Source organism: Lagopus muta, chromosome 7 (genome assembly GCF_023343835.1).
Source record: "Lagopus muta isolate bLagMut1 chromosome 7, bLagMut1 primary, whole genome shotgun sequence".
In the NCBI taxonomy this organism is placed as follows: domain Eukaryota; kingdom Metazoa; phylum Chordata; class Aves; order Galliformes; family Phasianidae; genus Lagopus; species Lagopus muta.
Genome location: NC_064439.1, coordinates 35,729,870 through 35,752,245, shown reverse-complemented (window position 1 = coordinate 35,752,245; position 22,376 = coordinate 35,729,870). Strand labels below are relative to the sequence as shown.

General features: G+C 34.1%; 1 protein-coding gene across 6 annotated transcripts in view; it reads left to right on the top strand.

The window, feature by feature from the left end:
* The window catches only part of ZNF385D (zinc finger protein 385D), a 379,952-nt gene that overhangs the window by 310,020 nt on the left and 47,556 nt on the right, over positions 1-22,376 (top strand). For all 6 annotated transcript variants that reach the window (XM_048951270.1, XM_048951269.1, XM_048951273.1 and 3 more), the window contains one exon: positions 8,842-9,004. In XM_048951270.1, the coding sequence (XP_048807227.1) occupies positions 8,842-9,004 (163 nt within the window). The remainder of the gene's footprint in view (positions 1-8,841; positions 9,005-22,376) is intronic.

Genomic DNA, 22,376 nt, shown 5'->3' with positions numbered 1-22,376 from the left:
TTCTGCAAGCAGGATGGAGATTGGACCTGGAGAGCACCTAACTACAGCCATGTCCAAATAAAACAGTGCTAGAATGATTCTTGCCTGGTTTTTACTTCCTTCTTATGTGTAGAGGCTGATCTAAAGGATTCAGGGAATATTAAAATATAAAATTAAAAATTAACTATATTTGAGAAGAAAAAGAAACAGTTGAATCAACATTTTTTCTGAAAACAACCTTGAATTTTGGAAAACTTTTTTAAGAACACAGTGAAAATATCTCCATGTACTCTTTAGTGATTTTATACATGCAGGCTGTATTTGATTGTAGCTTGTTGATAATTTCAAATATAAAATTCAAATGGTACCAAATTAATGGGAATTTAAATATGCACTTTTACATTTTTCCTACCCTCTGTAAAATCTCTTCTAGTACTTTTATCTTGTTTACCTCTATTCTTCTCTGAAGTTTTAATTCAGTCAAAAAAATCTGAAACTCAGAATTCAATGAGATTACTATTCTGACAATAAGCATTCAAAAGTGGTTGATAACAGAAAGCAGGTGAAAACATTTAAAGAAGTTATGCTAAATCCACTGCTCAATTTTCTTTAGTTAATGGTTCACCAACTGAATGTGGGAAAAGTGTTTTATGCCCATTCAGTGTAAGATTTCTAAATGAACTGAGGCTCTGGGCAGGTAAGGGTATATCTACAGTCTTGACTCCCATTAACTATTGTGAATTGTGACAAACTGAGAGTCATAAGGGTGTTGGTTATGCATCCATCACTGTTACTTCTCTTAAAGACTGAACTTTTCAATGCTATTAAGAAAATTACTTTGAAGTAGTTATTTTAAATCCAACAGAATCTGCTGTCTTTAGATGAATATCATTTGTGTATAACCTGAATACTGAGTTAAATTTACATTATTAAATTCATCATTAAGTAAATTGCAAACATATTATATCATGGTATATTACTTTCTTTGTTGTTTCATAGGTGCATTTTATGTCAACTTCTAATTTTAGGATTTCTACTATCACCATAACATTCAAAAGGTGTTAATTAACACAGTGAGTAAAATGTGCAAGTGTCTACTACTAAGGGAGGTAAGGTGGGGTAAATTTCTACAAAATTATTTTGGTATACATCATTTGATCAAGTTCTCAGTTCTGAGTATGTTAGTTCCAGATTTAGAATTGGAAACATTCACGTTATATTTACTGAGCTGAATAAATATCTTGTTTATTTTATCTTGAATAACTCAAAGCGGTGTACATATAGACTAATCATCTTCTTCATTCTAAAATTAATCAATCACCTGGTTAATCTGAATAAAAAATCAAGTTCAATATTGTCTTGAAACTCTCCTTGCAAGATTTACCATGTTGAAAATAAATGGTTCTTAAATGTCTTCCAAGTAATAAAGATCAGATTAAATGTTAATTTCATTGATTAATAGTTAAGGCTAGTTTTCAAAAGAGCTTTTTTTCATCTCCCCATCAAAAAATCTCCTCCAAAAGCAACTATTACTAATATGAAAATCAGCATATAGGAACTTCCATGGACAAGAACTTGAAAGCCATGCTAAAAATGAGTCTAAACTTTATCTTTCTTAGCAATAAGAAGAACAAAATAGATGGTAAAGCAACTAATAATTTTATTAAGCTTCAACTTGAGATGAACTTTTATTGCGCCGCATGACCAAATACTGTTGTCCTTAAAAGAAACAGGCCATAGAAGGGAATTCATTACTTGAACAGCCTTCCCTTTATAATTATGATTTTGTACATGTTCTGTTGTATATGTTACATGAATTGAGAAGTGTCTTGTATCTATGCAGTCTTTTGTACCTTGCCTAGATAGTAGCATTCTACAGTATGCATGGTCTGCTAGAGTACTATGAGACAAGGGATATTAAATAGGGAATTTTGATTTCATGTATTTGACCAAGATAAATAAGGTTTTCCTTTCAAAAATGAGAATGTTTGATTTTTTTTTTTATTTGATGTTAAAATATGATGCGGAGTATTGCCAGGAGTGGTCTCTCACCATTACTGAGAAGAGACCAAGCAGATTGAGATGGAACAGCTTTGTTAATGTGAAGGAGCTAGTGTGCTCAGAAAGCTCCCATCTTCTCTGATCCTTGAGTGTCAAAGTGCATTCAAGGATGTATTAAAATAATGCCTTACAAAATAAAAGAGAGAATAGGGTTTTTTTGTTGTTTTTGTTTGATTGATTTTTTGTTTGTTTTTTGTTTTGTTTTCTTTTTTCCATAAAGAGATAAAATTAAGTTCTTGGGAATTAACATTTATTTTCTTCTGCCATGGTAATGGAGGACTGTTTTGTGTTTTTTTTTCCTACATCAATGTCCTTTTCAGTACTTGCTCTATCAGTGTATATTTGGCTATAGGAAGAGAGCAGTGAATGTTTATGGTGCAAAACCATATTCTCAAAGCATATCACAAAGAGTGAACATCCTTGGTGTTTCATACCATGGTTAAATCTTAGTTCATAACGTAATTAAGTCTGTGGCTTCATATTACAGACTGATGTAGATAACAGAGTGCAAGAAATTTGAAATGACACAATTCAGAAGATAAAGGTAAGCTTAGCAGAAAGAAGAAATGATGACAGGCAACATTTATCTGTATTATAATTGACTGCAGATTCAGTTTGCACATATCAGGTAGGCATCAGAGCACTCTTCTTGTTCAATATAGAACATGTCATTGTACTGACATCACCTTAAAAAATTACATTACATATCTTTACTTAATCGTTTATTCTGCAAAGGCTTGCATAGGTGCTTGGCTTTCTTGTCTCTTGTAGGGAGAATCTGCGAAGCTCTGAATTCTACAAAGTTCCACTGTGTTCTAGAAAGTGAGAATAGGCCTCATTAGTAGTCCTGAATTTCCTGTCTGTACTCAATGGGCAAACAAAACAGTATACCTCGAAAGGCATGTAAATTTGAAATATTAAAATATCTTCAAATGAAGACTTATCTTTAATTAGATCAAATACATCTCAGTGCCAGAGACTGTACAATTCTTGTATTGTTATATCAGATATTCACAGTGGTCCTAATTGTTGGGAGTCTCAAGGTTGCTAGACTTTCTGTAACCTTCTCCGGTTTATTCACTGTTCCGTAGAATTCAGCCCTGATTATATAGCATGTATATGGTAGTAAAGAAATGTCTCAGTTGCACAATATGACTTTATTTGAACACAGTGGTGTCATCAGATTATCAGGATCGGATTCACCAAGGGGAAATCATGCTTGAACAACCTAGTAGCCCTCTGTGATGTCATCACTAGCTGAGTAGATCAGGACAGAGAAGTGGATGTTGTGTACCTTGACTTCAGCAAGGCTTTTGGTACTGTCTCCCACAATATCCATGTAATGAATCTTAGAAAGTGTGGATAGATGAGTAAACAGTGAGGTGGATTGGCAACTGTCTGACTGGCAGATCATTGTAATCAGTGGTACAGAATCTAGCTAGAACCTTGTGATTAGCCATATTCCCCAGGAGTTGGTGCTGAGTCTGGTCTTGCTGAACATCTCCTGCAATGGCTTAGATGAAAGGATAGAGTCCACTCTCAACAAGTTTGAGCAAGTTTGCTGGTGATACAAAGCTGAGATGAGTGGCTGATACAACAGAAGTTTATGCTGCCCTTGGACAGACTGGAGAGTTGGGCAGAGAGGAACCTTAGGAGGTTCGATAAGAACAAATGCAGAGTCCTACCCCTGGGGGGGGGGGGGCGGGGAAGGGGAATAACTGCATTCATAAGTACAGGTTAGGGCCTGACATGCTGGAGAGGAGGTCTGCAGAAAAGAGCCTGGATGTCCTGGTAGACAGCAGGTTGACCATGAGCCATCAGTGTGCCCTTGTGACCATGAAGGACAGTGGTATCCTGGGGTGCATTAAAAAGAGTGTGGCCAGCAAGTCAAGGAAAGTGATCCTCCCCTTCTACTCATGTGAGACCGTATCTTGAATACTATGTCCAGTTCTGGGCTCCTCAGATCAAAAAAGACATGGAACTTCTAGAGATAATCCTGTGGAGGGTGACAAAGTTGAGTAAGGGCCTGGAGCATCTTAGGTATGAGGAAAAGCGAGACACCTGGGACTCTTCAATCTGGAGAAGAGAAGGCTGAGGGGGATCTCAACAGTGTTTTTAAATACCTAAAGTGTGGAAGTCAGGTTGATGGTGGCGGACTCTGGTGGTGTGCAAAAATGAAAGAGACAACGGGCAGAAACTGGAATGCAGGAAATTCCATGTTAACACAAGGAAGAGCTTCTTTACTGTCAGAGTGAGAGGAGCAAGCTGCTCAAATTGTTTGTGGAGTCTTTTTCTCTGGAGATATCCAAGATCTGCTTGGTCTCCTTCCTGTGCTATCTGCTATGGGGAACCTGCTGTAGCAGGGGGTTGGACTTGATGATCTCCAGAGGTCCCTTCCAACTCCTACAATTCTGTGATTTTTTGATCACTGACTAGACAGACTGGCAGTCAACCTGGCGACTTTGGATCCATTAGAAAAGTACTTATATCAGTATGATGCCTGCTCAAAAATTAAAGGTCTTTTTGTTTAGATCAATTTCTTTTGTGATTAGAGCATCTATCTTATTATATTTGAAGTATTTATTGACAGACCAACTTTAAGAAGATTACATGTACATGATGATTAAGATAACGTGTTGCACAGGCATCTCATAAACAATTTCCCTTGTTACACCAAAGAGCAGAAACCCTCTTCTTGCCATATGCATCTGGCTCACTGCTTTTCCTGTGTGGGTAGCTCAGTATCAACACTGGTTTGAACAGTGAACAGTTTGGCAGCTATAGTCTGTGTTTTACTCTGGGAGATCCTGACATCAATATGTTAGCCAGAATTGATTCTGTTGTATTGGGAGTGACAGCAGAAGTGATTGTAGCATCCAGTGGCTGGTAAAAACAGAGACATGATGTGAGCAACTAAAATCTCAAACAAAAAAGACTTTCCACCCTGTCTAGAGCTTTCTAATAGTAGTAATTGGCCACCTGAAAATATGGAATATAATGTTCTCCATGATGGACAGCTTTCACAATATATTTTGAGATGACAGTGTAAGATGCTTGGGTTAAATTTAAGCAACGAAGAATCAGTGGAGTGTACCAATTACACTTTTAAAAATTTTCATTTATTTGAGCTTGCTTTTATTAGAAAGGTACTGCCTTGAAGGAATGAAAGAGGCAGGAAACCAATCTGTAAGATGATATGAGGTAGAACTAGATGGATATTAAAAATATAGAAGATGCAGTGCTGCTAATTTGAAAATTCTCTGAAAATCCTTTTGTACCTCAACACTCAAAATTAAGTAGGATGTTTTTCTTGATCCAGTGCCTAAGAAATATAAGTAAGAATTGTATGATTCACTGGAGTAAATTAGTCAGACTGACAAACTTATTTTGAGGACTTTTGTATAGATGTGATGCCTGTTATTGTAAGAAAGTACTCTGGATTTTTTAAAACATCTCATATATTTCTCATTGTACTTTACTCATTACAATTTGCTTAGTAATATGATGTCCTTATAGCAATTGCAGTACAATTTCACTTAGGCAAAAAAGAATAAAATGCAGCTGAGTTTTGACACTGGCTGTTATTTCTTACTGCTGTCTGATGCAACTATACAAACTGCAAATACAGTGGTTATTCTTTTGTGGTATGTGTGTGTCTGTGAATTGATAATAAATATATTTTTTATGTAGGTCAATACAGTTTTATATTCTTGACATTTGTGAAGTCTGGAAAATATATAGATTAGAAAGGTTGCTAATAAATCATAATATGTGCATAGAAGCAGAAGAAATTCTCTGCTTTGCAAAAGAGATGCTTAAACTGAACTGTATCACTGAAATAGTTATAAGACTTCTTTACATATAACCTTTGAAGTGAATTGCTATTTAGACATCTTGCCATTTCCTTGGTTTGAAGTAATTCATGTAGTACAAATTTTATCCACATGTGATTTGCAGGATTGGAGCTCTCAGAATGTGGTTAAGCATCAGTGGGTCCTCAAATTCGAATTCAAATTAGTAACATACATTTTACTTTCTTCTTAGACACCTTTTCAAGAGTAGATATAGTTTCTTAAAGTACTGAAGTGTTTCAGAATGAGACCCCCTGCTCACCTTTGTGAAAGGCTATAGTCACCACTCATTATGTTTTCCCTATCCCACTCTTGCAAGGAAATATGACAGACTCTTATTTAGGATTCCAGTTAATTTGTAGAAGTTGAGTTTACGTTAATTTTGAGTGGGTTAAATGCTTAGGGATTATTATTTTCTTGCACAGAACTACTGTTAACCTAACAACTGCTGTTATCAAGTTCAGATGGCTTCATATTCCCTCAGAGAAGGGGGATTTTAACTTTGAAATATAAAAGACATCTTATCTAAGTAGAAGCTGCACAAACTGGCAACACTCTCTGGGAAGTGAGTAATGGACAACTCTGTATAGCAGGAATGTGTTTCTACTTCGGAACAATTATGTTCATATGTTTCAGAACACAGGAATGTTTATGAGTTTCTACATAAAGCTTTATTTTTTATTCCATATGCATCCAGCACTTCGAGTAGGGGTTTGTAGAGATGTAGCTGTGAGAATTTGGAGTAAATTCTGTGGATACAGGACACAAAAATCTGGGGTGTTTTTCCAGTAATTCTGTGAAGAAAATTGAGCTGTGTCTCAAACGAAAGTCAGTGTTCAGATTCCAGTATTTAGGATCATATTCTAACTACCTTTCTGTTATTTGAAAAATGACTCTGTCAGTTTGGGAAAACAAGCGCACTCAGTAACTGAAGATGTCTGATAATTAAATTTGACTCTAGAAACAATAAATACAGTTGATACAATCTCATCATAAGGCTGTACTTTTTAATGTCATTTTTAATGCATCATCATAAGCTGACACTGGTTTTTCAGTTTAACAGCAATTAACATCTCTTGATTGTTTGTATTTGGCTTACAGTATGTCTTGATGTTATGTGTTCTGAATTGTAAAAGGTGCATGATTGTGCTGTTTCTGTTCAAGTTGTTTCTAATTAATGACTTCACTGTCCAGTGTTCTTTCAATAAGGGTACCTACTACAATATTTGCATTATTTTAGATGCAGAGAAACTGGCATTTCAACCAAGTGGAATGATGCATCTTAATATACAACGAGAGCATATATTTATGTGTATATACACATACATGTATATGTGGTTAATATTTTAAATCAGTTCTCTCACTTCTCATCTCCCCACCTTGAACTTCCCAAAACTCAGGCTTCTGGAAAGAATCAGGACTTTTCAGGAATGCTGAAAACCATAAATCTTGAGATAATTAATATATACTTGTTACATTTACTAGAAATTGCTCTATTCCCAAAATTCAGCACAGGCAGCATTAAATAAAGGTCTGATGATTAACAGATGCCAGAAAATGCAGTTCTCTACCTAGTAAAAGTGGTTTAGTGAGTGAAGCAACTGTGTCATTTTATCCCTTTGATCCCTGAGTTAGCAGGTACTAAGTGATGTGTTTTTTTCCTCTTGTGATTACACAATAAAGTGCATTTACTTTATATATTCATGCTAAGCATCTGTTATTTTTTTTATCTCAGAAACAAAATACTGACCTTTTGTCTCCTTGGGCTAACCCAGCCTAGTTGCTTTTCATTTGTTTGATTCTGTGGTAGTTAAATTTTGAAGATTATCTGAGATTCTCAGTAAACTTCTTCAAGTAAGAAATGAGTTGCTTTCAATTAAATTAGAATTTCAGCAGTAAAATTATAAGGAATTTATCTAATTATTATTTTAGTAACAATAAGACTATCTTTCTTATAAAAATTTAAATATAAGAGAAAATAAAAAGCTCTGAATATTCTTATTAGTTCCAGTGTTTGGGTTTTTTTTGCTAAAACTTAATCTTATTCTTCAAATACTACTCTTAAAATATACATACAACATGAATTAAATGATTTTTTGTATTAAATTATGGAATAATTAATATGGTTTCAGTATTGTACATAAATCTCAATAGCAATGCACATTCAAATCTGTTTTAGCTTAATGATGTCAGGTAGCCAAAACATATTTGGCACTCTGATGAGACTTGGGTAAGGTTTCTCCTTTGGATGCTCCTGGCTTTGAATTTCAAATGCTACCATTTGTGGCAAGTGGACTAAAATTGCTTATTTATTTACTTATTAAAGACAGATAATTGCACATCTGCCTTAGATTCAGTTAGTTCTTTGGTGATGGGCTTTGAAAAGGATAACTTATGTGATTTGTGTTTTGCTTTTTTTTTTGGAGCATGGTAGCTTTTGCTTTGAGATTTTTGGAATTTTTTTGTTTGCTCTGAACTGTCAGTCTTTACTTTCCATTTGAGAAACTCCTGATAGCACTGCTAAGTGTAAACTCTTCTTTGAAAGACAGAAAGAAACTTTAGCTAAATATCTAGTTTTTCATAGGAATTGGGATAGTGAAAAGTGCTTTCTTCCCCATTGCCTGAGAAATATTTTTTTTAATGCAAAAGCGAAATTTTTCTTGATAGAAAAACCAATGAAGATATGTATTTCAAGCATGTGAGACTAAAACGTCTTTATTTTTGGTCTGGAAGTAATATATCGTTATACAGAAATATACTGTATTCATCCAATAGGGGTTGTTTGGGTAATTTTTCCATTGTTTTCCAAGCATCATTCTAAATATAATTTTCCATTTGGATAATGTGAATGGTACCCATTATTGAAAGGTAGTCTGTATTTGTACTAATACAGAGAATGCCAGTTTAGAAATGAGCCTGATTGCATGGTTCATTTTGTTCTCCTTTGTAGAGCCAGGCTGCGGCCCACTACAAAGGCACTAAACATGCCAAGAAGCTCAAAGCACTGGAAGCCATGAAAAATAAGCAGAAATCTGTTACTACCAAGGACAGCGCAAAGACTACCTTCACTTCCATCACTACCAATACCATCAATACCAGCTCTGACAAACCAGGTTAAGCGACAATCTTTGTTGTGGGTTGTTGGTTGTTTTTTTTTGTTTTTGTTTTTGTTTTTGTTTTTTTCTGTTATTGTTGTTGCTTTGTTTTTGTTTTGTTTTGTTTTGTTTTTTCCTTAATTCCATGTCTGTTTGGTTATGTGCTTGCCACATTGATTCATGCTTAATCCATTTTTCTGTGTGGTACTGATTTCTTTTAGTACTTTTAGTACGCTGGTGAGAGTATGACAGCCATACAACTGATTTCTCTTTATGAAAAGAGGCTTGTCATTCTTTTAGGATAGAATGCAGTACTTACATTTTGATTATTTTTTATAACAGCTAAACTGTTACGTATCAACTGACCTAACCCTCACAGCCTATACACAGTACCTGTCTATAAATCATTACTTACGGCATGTTTCTTTTAACCACAAATAAAGCAGCAAATTGCACTAACTCTTTCTAGAAGCCTCTTGCTAGAGCATTGTTAGCTTAAACCTAGTTTTCATAAATTCCAAACATTGCATTTTTTTTAAAGTGGCTATTGCATGGTTTTGAACTGGAAAATAACAGTATAACCTCTATTCCACATAATCAGGTAAGTGTTGTTGATTACAATTATTCTGCTTAAATGAGTCTTCAGAACGAAATCATATCTTTTAAATTGTTGAGTGGCTAAAAGGCACTCCTTTGCAAATAAAATCTATGTGAATATTTGGTGAAGTCAACAGGGTTTGATTAAGCTTGCATTTTAAATGCAATATTATTCTACTGGAAATTTCAAAGGAAAGCTGCAAGACCATTGAAGGGTATCTTGGTATCTCACAAGGTATGACTGCTTTTCTCTTCATGAAGAGTTCAAATAGTTAATCGTATTCAAACCCCCTTTACCAAACAAGCCAAAAACAGAAACGACAAAGAAGTTAAAGGTGTGAAAAATCAAAGAACTTTCTACTAGTGCTAGAAGCTGTTCATTTCCAACCATTTCTGATTCACATCTTGCACTGTAAATAGTTGTGCACTAACCAATTATTGCAAAAATGAACAAAAAAATTCCTTGCAGATATGTAATACTTTATTTTGGTTATATTTTTGTTGTATTTGTTGTAGAAAGATACCAATAACTCTCTCAATCTCTCAATCTCTCTCTCTCTCTCTCTCTCTCTCCCTTTCCTTCTCTCTTGCATATATATCTATTATAAACAGCATATGTTTTTTGGAAATTTATATAATAACAATAGTATTATTGCTTTAAAGAACAATGGTTACAATATTGTTATGTTTATTACAATTATGCATATTCCTGAAAATATTCTAAGTGCTTTTGCTTCTCAGATGAAAGAAATGAAGCATAGCAGAATGATATCAAAGATGAGAAATGTCATAAGTTTTATATATATATATTTATATATATATATAAAAGATGTTTCTAAGCATACCAATATCTTTTGAAGTTTCTCCTGGTGCTACCTCTTATAGCAGTTGAAGTCTCATAACAGTTTGAGAAATGTTGTATGGAAAGAGTGAGTTAATGTTTACAAAAAATGACTACTATTTTCAGAGAATGAGAAAAAAGAGATTTTTCAGCTTTGATTTGCACTATTAAAAAGCTTTTTTTTCTTGTGCTATGTAAGTTGAGAGGATTATTCAAGGTTTCCTAAAAACAGTCAGTGTCTTTCCACCAGGCTTTGAATTAGATCCCTGACAAGAAATATAAACTGTCTGGCATCCAAGGTCAGTAGTACAAATCAATATTTGTATCAGCATAAATAAGAAAACATCAAAAAACTGGCAAAAAACTTGTTGTCCACAAAAGCAATGACCTATGCAGGAATTTCTTTAGTTTTATGAAGAAGTTATACTGTGTGTAACTTCTTGAACTAATCAGAATTAGAATATGTGTATACATATGTGTACGTACACATACACATATTTATTCTGTACTAGTGATACTGACCTCAGTGGCATTCTATAAGGAAAAGAAATAATATTACTTGTCAAACAATCTAAAATCTGACTTTGACAAAACACTGAGAGCACCTGTTCGACTTGTGGCAAAAGTCCTATTCAGTCATTGGCATTAAAATAAAAAAGGTAGCCAATTCAATCCAAACAGAAATATGGGTGTTGCAGGCCAGTATTGATGTGACTGGTGGTCACAGTGACTGGCATCCTTGGTACAGGTTATTCTCTGCAGAACCAAGCATGCAACCATAGAAACCATTAAAACAAACAAACAATAAATATATATATATTCAATTTTGGTAGCCAAAAGGCTGAATTTTTCTGCCAAATATAGCAAGTTAAAAAAAAAAAAAAAAAAAAAAAAAAAAAACCTTATAAATCAGGTTTTCTTTCCTTCCCTGAATTTTATGTTTATTCTATAGTACTTTTAAGAGCAAAGTGTTTTCTAAAAGCCAGAATGGCATTAGAATATGCTGCACTGTATGCACTATTTTCAAGGATCACAGTAAAAGACAAATGTTCTGATAGGGAATAATGAGCTAATTAAAACATCACATGAATTGATCATTCATAACTGGAAATAAGTTCTATTGCCTTCACTTGTGATGATTTGCAGTAAAAGCTTTCCCTACAGTATTTTAGAACTCTGTGCAGAAGGCTAATACTTGATCCCAAAAATGCCAAGGATGAGGTCATGTTCATATCACCTTCAATACATCATGTACAGCAGTGGTTAAGTGGTGAATTACATGTCAGTCACAGCACATTGGTCAGGATTTCACTTCACTAGTTTTGTGCATACTTAACAGCCCCAGCAAATGAAATACCTTCAGGAAATCTATGCAATGCTGTGCAATGCTATGCAGTGCTGTGCAATGAAGATTGAGAAAAAAAAAACAATAATTATTGGAGGCTATGCAATCCACTATGTAAGCAGACTCCTTAAAACCTTTAATAAATAATTCCTGACTGTTACATTGTATGTGTAAAGGAGAAAACAAGAGTTATGGGGTCATTTTTCTTATTCCATGAAAGTCAAAATTCTTTTCCCTTTTTTGTCTCCCTTACATAACCTTTACAACCATTAGAAGGCTAGAACTTGAGAAATCTTTGGAAGTAATTAAAATCAAAGGGTTATATTACCAGTTACATAATGAATGATCACATTTTTAACATATGACAACTTTGGTACCTGTTCTATTATTTCATATCCTCCTTTCACCTGTACTTATCTGTGTTTGTTTAGAAAGAAAAACAGAAGACATGACCATTCCAAATGGAAACTCACATTGTGATAGTATACAAGCCAGATTACAATATTTCTTGATTCTCTAATTCAAGGTGTGACAATAAAAAATGGTATTTTCACTGTATGTTAACATACATGCATACATATCTCCATGTATAAAGTTGTTAATTGATCTAGATAACTTTAAAAATTGCTCCTGCTTTCAGCAAATGTGTATTTTCCTCATTAAAATCCTTCACATGTCCACTTTGGCTGTAAGGATTTATACTGTAGGTAAGCCTTTCAGAATATATCTAGGTGGATTTCCATTGGTGTAACTATGCGTCCTGTGCAGTAAAATCATACTAGACTATATGTCTTGTCCTGTGCTTGGACTTTTGGATCAAGAGTGACTGTCCAAGTTTATGTTCATGTAAAATCATATCTTTGTAGTCATTATATATGTCTGAATATACATGGATTCTCCATGAGCACATTATAGATTAGTTTCTGAAGATTTTTATATTTTCTTATTTTAACAGAGAATTCAGAGTGTATTAGATATTTTTTTGGTCAGTGAGAAATGACAAATAGATCTGTCCAAGAAGGCAGCCATCATTACAGCAAAGTCTTCAAAGTATCTTCTGAATTTTATATATTATGTCTTAAATCTAAAGTATTAAATCCAGTGAGCAGCCCTTGAATACACAGCAAAATGTTATGAATGTGCCTGAATGTGACTATGAGACCTCTGTGTTCCAAGAGAACAACAGAGAACTTACTCCAAGTGTGTTCATGTCTCTGTTACATGAAGTAGTCCAGACCCAAGTACTGCAGATGTTTCTCACGCAGTGCTGAGTACAGATAAAGGATAATCTCCTTCAGCCTGCTGGCAATGCTCTTCTTAACGCAGCCCGGGATGCCACTGGCCTTCTTTGTCACAAGGGCATATAACTAGTTGATGTCCAGCTTGATGCACTTCTGGACCCTGAGTCCTTCTCCACAAATCTTCTTTCCAGCCTACAACCCAGAATGATGCCTGGGATTATTCCTGCTCAGTTGAAGGACTTTCCATTTTCCTTTGTTGAGCTTCAGGGGACTCCTGTTGTCCCATTTCTCCAGACTATCAAGATCTCTGAATAGCAACACATCCATCTGGTATATCAGGCAGTCATCCCAGTTTTGTGTTGTCTGCAAACTTGCTCACGCTATCTCAGCAACTGGGTCATTAATGAAGATTTAAATAGTATTGGCACTGATATCAGTCCCTGATGGCCACTAGTGACTGGCCTCCAGCTGGACTTTTTGCTGCTGACCAGGAGCCTGCCAGCTCATACAGCATGTTTTCTATTATCTTTTGTATCTTTATGTAAAACTGGGAACTAAGAAACTGTCAGGAAGAAAAAGAGGGAAAAAAAAAAAAAGAAAAAGAAAAAAAAAAAGGAAAAAGAATGAACTGAAAGCAAAATAAGAGGACTAAAATGGGAATGTATAATCTTATACGGATCACTAAATTCTCCTAATGCATGGCTTTAATAGGTTTGCACTAGTTTCCCATTAGGCAAATCACATTGAATTTATCTAATATACATTACTGTTATAAAATGTATTCTACATGCAATTAAAATAAGGAAAAGATCACTGATGGGACCTGACTGAAGCACAAAGCTTTCCATTGCATTTTAAATTGTATCTTTATATCTTTCTGCTTGGAATAGATGACAAATTTAGAGTTTTTATTTTCAAAGCTGTTATTTTCAGAGTCATTTTACTCTTTTTACACCTGTTTTGTGCCATGTGGTATACTGCATTTTCTTCCTGTATTGTATCTTTTCTAATAATTTCATAGCATATTTTATCACTCTTCTGCAACCTTTAACTGTACTTCTGGGGACTGACTCAACAGTCTACAGATAATGGGAATAAAAGCTGAAAAAGGCCTGTTTCCTAATAGCCTAAGCTGGAGCTGAAGTTGGTCTGTAGATATGTAGGTAGTGTTGATAACAAGTTGCACAGTATGCAGCATATCCTATGCTGTTACTGCAAGTGTGAAATAATAAATGTAGAGTAATTGCTTGGTGCTTAACATGGTGCAGACAGATTTCAGAGCCAGCTTTAGAACAGCATAATATAGTTCTCAATCATCCAATTCTGAAAACTGGTCTCTTCTAATTTGATTTGAATGAAAACATTAAATGAAAATTTTAGCCTGGAAAAGGTGTTTGTATTTTTGATGTTCTTGTCATTTGCTTGGAAATTAGAGATTACTGATTCATCGCTATCAGTTCTCTTAATTGTGTGGTCAGAAAATTAAACACAGTCATATTCAGCCATGTTACAATGTCTTTCACTTTAAATCACCTATGCTTTGACTTTTCCACACTTCAGGCAATCTGAAGCTAACTGCAGCACAAAATGTTATCAGCCTTACACAGGCTGTTGTACCAATTTTGCATTGAAGCTCAATGGTAATTTGGAAGACAATAGATTCTCTTTTGATCTTTATGTAGAACTAGGGCTTTTTCTTTCTTTCCAAGTGTAGCTAAATGGTGATATTAAAAGTACAGTAATTTATATGTGCCTCAATTGATCATTAATGTGCAATAAAATCTTTCTTTGCTTGCATCTATGTACTGAGAGCTTTGTCATGTGAACAACATTTGTTTTCTGTGGACCCAGCTGCTTTTGTTTTGGATTGCCTTGACAACAATTTTGTGCTTGAATAATCCTGTAGCTAAAAACTGCTGTCAGTCATAACATCTGTATCAGCGTACTGAATCAGTTTGAAAGTTTTGTACTAACAATGCTATTGCTTATAGAAATGAAAAGCATGTTCTATTCATAGTGTCTTAGTGAAATATAATCTTGTTTGCCTTTGCCCATAGTTGTAACTAAAATCTTGTGAATAATCTGTTTATAAGATACCTGTTCATCAGTTATTCATAATCACTGCTCTAAAAACTGGATCAAGTACTGCAGCATGTTTCTGCTTAATGGCTCGTTCTTCATGTTGTGTTTACTTGTTGTTATTAATTAAATTGACACAAGTTAGCCTTTGGGATTTCAGAAAAATCAAGGTATTTCAGTCCGTGGTTCTCTATTACATCTTTGTAAACCATTAGATTCAAAAGCCTTTTACAGTTGGGTACATGTTTATTTTGTTAGTTTATAAACTGATTTGGAATGCAGTAGACACTTCTTGATCAAATATTCTTGGATAAGTGGTAAATTTTTCAAGTTGAATTTTTTTCAGATGATGAGATTTTCAAGGAAATGAAAAGAGTACATCTTTGTATAAGTGATCAATTTTTTTCAAGCTGACATGTTAAATGGGCAGTGTAGAAAAAAATGTTTAGACTTAATTTTTTTCGTATTTCCTTTTTCTTCTTCTTCTTTTTTTTTTTGTTTGTTTGTTTCTATCATATTTCTACCATGCCTAAACCAAAGAAAGTAGGAGAGTGTGTTTGAGAGAATGAGTAAATGTACTGTGCTAAACATTTAGTGCCATTACTGTACAATGGCCTTACAGCACCATTCAGAGTGGTCTAATGACCACAAGAGAGGAATAGATGTTTTAATAAATATGGAGGTGTCTGTACCTGGCTCATATTCAGCCAATTGTCCATAATGTACTGATGATGGTCTGATGAGCAGGACTAGGGAAGTAATCCTGGTCCTGTACTTGGTGAGACCCCACCTCGAGTAATGCGTTCAGTTTTGGGCATCTCTGTACAGAAAGGACATTGAGATGCCGGAGCAGATCCAAAGAAGGGCAGCAAGGCTTGTGAAAAGGTTGGAGAATATGCCCTATGAGGAGTGACTGAAGGAACTGGGGCTTCTTAGTCTGGGGAAGAGGAGGCTAAGGAGAGAACTTACTGTTCTTTTCAAATACCTGAATGGTGATTGCAACAAGAGTAGGGTTGGTCTCTTCTTGCCGGTGGCAGGTGACAGGACAAGAGGAATTCACCTCAGGGTGTGCCAGGAGAGGTTTAGGTTGGATATCAGGAAGATCAAGTTACCTTGCGATAAAGCATAGTTGTAGATTAGATATCTGTTTGAGAAGGAACACAAACATGTAATTGGTTTTCATGCACCTGAATTCTGTGCTGCTTAAACTTCATTTAGCTTCCATGTGATAGATGCCTGAGCTAAACTACAACTGTAACTTCAGGATACATTTGCATTAAGATCTTATTCTCAAAATTATTTTAGGATATCAGACATCTTGAGGAACTGTTGTGTATTTCTCATTTCATCTTTTCACATTCCGTATTTCACCTTGATAAATAAAATAGCAGTCTCCCAGTATTAGAACTCTTGTATTATGGCACCTTCATAGCCGTATTAATGTCAAAACGGTTCATGTAACTTTGAAAGTAAAACCTACTGAGTATTATTATAGGAAATAGATGAATCCACTCTTAAAGGAAATAAAAAGACTCTCTTAAAAGTTACTAGAACCAAGGAACCATACATGATAAATTCAGAATGAGAATAAAACAGGCTACCAATTTCAAATTGATGACAATGTTAATGTTTAAATGCCTTCTTTGCTAATGGCAACATTAAATGTATTTAAACACAAGTATTTGATCAGATAGCAATTCCAGAGTTACATCTGAAAGTTGTAAAAGAAGCAGATTAAGAACTTCTTGCATAACTGTCAGTTTTCTATATAATATAGACACTGGAAAATCCAGAGGACTAGAAGAAAATAAACATTGTGTCAGTATTCAAAAAAGGTAAACAGGATAAATCAAGTAACTATTGATCTATCACTATGACACCGATTTTGGGAGAAATAAAGCAACAGCTGTCAGGGAAATTGAATAATGAATTAAATGTGATCAATTAATTAATGAAAATTAACATGAATTGAAAGAAAATCATTCTCTCCTACCGAAAATTGTTTTCATGAGAGTCCATACTTAACTGATAAAAAGAAAACATGCTGATGCTTTGTGTTTGCATGGTTCTAGAATATACAGAGTTTAAAAATTATGTGAAATACTGGAATGATGCAGAATAAATGTGGAACATATTAAGTGCATGTAGACCTGCTAATTTAAGGCCTTGGAATGCAATCAAAATGCATGAGTTTTTATAGATATATCCTAGTGAAGTAATTTTGGAATTGTTTCTTATCTCCATCATCAGATACCTGCAGGAATGTGTAAAACTCTCACAAATTGGAAATAGCACAAATTCTAGGTATCTGGGAAATTAATAAATGTACGTAAATAATCACTGTCTGAACTGGAGATCTAGTCAGTCAGTTGCTCTTAATATGATAGGATGTATTGTTCCCAAGGATAAAGTTTAAAGCATGTTTTCGAAAGGTGGGGGGCTTCATGTAAGGTTGAAAAAGACTTGAGAATTCATGTCTAAATTTCAGCTGCACATGAAACACTGATGCAGTGATGTTCTCCCAAAACCATGCAAAAAAGTATTTGTTGGAGGAATATAAAGAGTTTTATTTCTTTTATTACTGATAATGAAATATATTATTAATTGCAAAAATATAATCACAATTAGAGATCTAATGTGATGATTTAAATATGATTTAGTAATGAACAATGAGACAAATATATTCAACATTTACTTCATCAAGCAGAACGTAAACTAGTGGTTTTTTTATTACAATCTAATAATAATAATAATAATAATAATAATAATAATAATAATAATAATAATAATAATAATAATAATAAATGCATGAAAACAGCAATCTAAGTCAGTACTTAGGAGGTATGGCAATATCCAAAGACTTCAAGTGAAAAGTAGGCAGCTTGATTCCACAAGCAAAGCAAAGTGTTTTTAGCACTGAAAAGGATTATATCACATACCAAATGTCATGTGGGATTCTTATCGTCATTTGACCAAAGTTACGAGACTTGACTCAGAAATTAATATTAATTAATTCCATTAGAAAGTCTTCTGGGCAATGCTCAATCATAAGTTAGAGAAAAGTGTGGATATAATTTTTTTTCTGGCTTATATATATATATTCAGGCTTCACATAAATAATTTGTCTTCCTGACTCTCCCAATAAAAAATTCTTTGATGCTAGTAGACTGTATGTGTTCATCATGTATATTATACATTTTAGATGTTCTGTGCTGAAGTCCTTTATTTGTCACATGTGAAAGTTCTTATTAATACACGAGACTGATCCAGTTGACTTCAGTAGAATAATATGTGATCAAAAAAGAACTGACTCTTGAGGTAGTTCCTCCCCAGATCATAATATTTTATCTTTCTATGTTTTGCACGGGATTGGATAATAAATTCTTAGAAAATTTTAGTTGCTCATAAAGATTTGTCTGGGTAGACCATGTCTTTATAGTGCAAAGCATGTCCTTCACTGTGTCAGAAAAATTTACTCTAGATAATTAAACATGCTTTATGTCACTGGAAGTCTAATATTTTTTCTACTCTTACACTTGGTTTAGTATTTTTTCTGTCATTATTAGAATTTGAATTAATTGAGACAATTGAAATTCATGTTTTAATTCCCAAATTCTATACTTCTTAGCATTCTTCTCATGTCTTACAATCAGAACTTGCTATTGTCTTCTTTTCCTTGCTTCAACTCTGATTATTTTTAAGCTATAAATAAAATCAGAAGGATTTCCTAATTTAATCCAGTAGATCTTCACTTATTAAAATATAGGCAGCCTACATTAAAATCAGATATTTTCATCATGCTTTTCAAATTATCTTATTTCTGCTTTTAAATAGCCATTTGCTTATAACAGTCCTCAAATGAGCTCTTTAGTTCACTCACCTTATCAAGGGAGTCCTGAGATAGCTATCATACAGTTTTAATCCCTTCTGTTGTTACATTTTGTTTTTTTACTATTTCTGCTTCAGTTTCTGCTCTAGTGGCTTAATAGCTGAAGTTTTGTCTTAGCAGATCCATCTGCAAGGTGTATCAACATATTACCTACTTCAGCCATTCACTGGAATTCACTTGAAGTAGTTACCCTGCAATTACTGATATTTTCAATAGGGAATGATACCCAATTTTTTCCTGGCTTTAATTGTAACAAAACATCAGCGGCTATTGATGGTGATACAAAAAGTACTTCAAATAAGTGGTGAATCTTCTCATTTATCCTGTATGTGATTCCTATTTCCTTATTATTCCATCAGAGTGGGAGAATGGTTTGGAGAAGTTAGTGCATTCTATCTCCTATAGAATACATGTGTAAATTAGCTTCAACAGTATAATTGAATTCCCCTCCCCTGCCCACTGGAGGGGACATCTCATGTGCACACACAGAAGTGACAGTGCTCACAGCAGCTGTGAGCATGCTATTAGAGGAAAGCTTTTATGCTCGCAGTATTTCACAATGTAAATGAACTTTTTTATTTCTGAATTTTAAACCCAATAAAATTTCTTATTATAGCAGTGAGCTTGTAACTGAAACTCATGAAAATTCACACAAGTTAATCCATGTTTAGCTTTCATTTTATATATTTTTATTTATGTATGTATGTATTTATTTATTTATATTTATTTTCTGGAAACACAATGGTCAGGTCATGTTTTTGTTTAAATCGAGACAAGTTCATACACAGCACCTGCATAGTCAGAAACTAATTTACTGAGGTGAAGAGGGAAACTAAGAGGCTTTTCCGTTCCCTTGCTGTTTGCTCACTAGTTTTCCAGGCTGAGGTGCATATTATGCTATGGATTCCGCAGCTTCCCTGCTCAAGGTATCAACAGTGAGCATAAGAACTTCACTACCAAGCAGAGAAGGTGAATTACACCTGTGATAAGTGAGTGGAAGTCCATATGGAAACTAATAGAGTAGGTGTGCAGTTTGCACTGACAAAACCTCTGAACCAGAGGCGTTGCTGTGTTTGTAGGGCCAACACCCACTTGCACAGGGACAGCATCTCCTTGTCATGTTTTCATCAGATACCCAAATATCTTCATGAGATGAAGTTAGCAGAGATATTTGAGCTCAACCTAACTTTTTAAAAGGCCAGGAGCAATTCACACAATTGCACTTAACTACTGTGTTAGGATAAATCTAAAGGAAAGTCACCCTGCCTGCAACAGAAAATTTTAACTGTTAATCATCACTTTTTTTTGTCATAGACAATGATTTGAGTGTTCTCTGACTATACAGAAATGTGAAATTAATCTTAATAGTTCTGTTTTTCCTAGGTTAGAATATTCTTCAAGTTGTCCATTGTAATAGCTGTTGAGAAATGATGGATTTTTTTGCTCTGCCTTTTAATGTCAAAAAAGTTTGTCCAGCTCCAAGTCAAGATCCCTCTTATCTTCTACCATAACTGTGAAGCAAGCTTCATGACTCCCTTCCAATTTTATTTTAATTAAAGATTTTAACTTATTTAAAGATTTTTAAAGATAATCCTGGCTAAAATTAAACCAAAGAAGAAAATAAGTAGAAATGTGAACTAGCCCACTCCAACATTCTAATAACATTGCTGCTGTAAACATATATTCTGTGCAACCTTTTGGTTGATCATTAAGTCTAGAAGAACAACCTGTGACGAGATCTTTGTCTCCTCAGTTCTTTCAGGTAATGATCTATCTAATATTTTAAAAAGATTTTCAAAAACTCCCAATTTTGCTTTCCGGAAGGCTTCAAAATCAGCCTTTGAAATGAGAAAACTGAGGGGAAACTGCTAAGGAATATAGAAAAAAGTCCAAGTGTTGTGGATACTGTGCTTATTGATCCAGAGCAGATCGATATATTTTGTAATAACTTGTATGTACCTGTACTGTTTTATTCAGTTTGCTACCTGATGCTGTTTACACATGATAAATATTGACAGAATGTTAGAGAAAAAAATATTTCTCGTTTTTCTGATCTTTCATGAAGCTGTATTACACTAACTTAGTGCCTTTACCTTCCTCAAATACTGTGGACACTGTATCTAATCAAGATGGCTGTCATTACTTAACTCATGAGATATATTGCTGACATTGCAGCCTTAAATATTTGGGAGTGCATTTATCTTCTTTTGATAGTGTGTCATCATTCTCCAAGCAACACCATCGTATGCTTGCTAGCTTTATGTTAGACAAAGAATGCTTTCCAGTGACTGAGCCCACCCTTCTTATCTACTGACTCTTTTACTGACAGTTTGAAGAACTTGCTTATTTTTTTCAAGGTCATTACTACACACTTGGGCAGTCTCTGAATAGAGAGACAAGATTTGATATTTTGTCAAAGGAGAAGGCTCTGTGATGCATTTGATGCTGTTATTTATTTATAAATTTATACCCTATTAAGTATCTGAGAAAAGACATATTTATTTTCAGTACTAATAGTTAAACTAATGTATTACTAATTGCTTCAAGTCTTTGTTTAAAGCATTAATTATAATTTATTTTAAAGGTTTTTTTTTTTTTTTTAATTCCACATTCAGACCTGAATATCTAAAAAAACTGTATTGGCAGTTGTGTTTATGTTTTGACCAGAGGTAGGTCCTAGGAAACTTAAATGTTTGATCATTTAGCATCCAGTTTAAGACATTTCTTTATTTAATTTAAATTCACTTGTGGTTATCATGCAAGAGACCATGCATCCAGAAATTGAAACTGTAGTTGCGCAGAGTAGTTGTAAGAAGATGTGTTTGCATGGTTCTTTACAGTTGACATAAAAATGAAACTGATACTCCCTCCCCCCCCAAAAAAATGCTGTATTTTGGCAAGTTACAGTGTTCACTCCAAAATAAAATATTTCATATGAAATATATCTTTCAAATATATTTCAAAATTTATAATTTGCCATATTTCTTTAACTTACCTTGGCTACAAGCTAGTGAAGCAAAAGTGCAATATATAAAGATTCCTCTTTTAAGTCTCTAAAGAAATGAATTGTTCTAGTTGAGATGGATTTTATTAGCAGGACAGTTATATGCAACCTCTTTTATTGTTTTTCCACTGTAATTACTGCAAAAACTTACATCTTTTCCAGATAAGACATACTTATGTGTATCAGGCACGCAGTTTCCAGCCATAAAAGAAGTGCTGAAACTCATTGTATAAATCATAGTATGATTTATATTCATTATTTGTAAAGTTTTATAAATACAGAGAACATACATCTTGAAGGAGAATCTTTGAAGACTTAGTAGTGAAATTTATTTCAGCTAGAGGTTCTGAACTAGTAACATGTGTTTAAGTACATGGAAATATTTGTATTAATA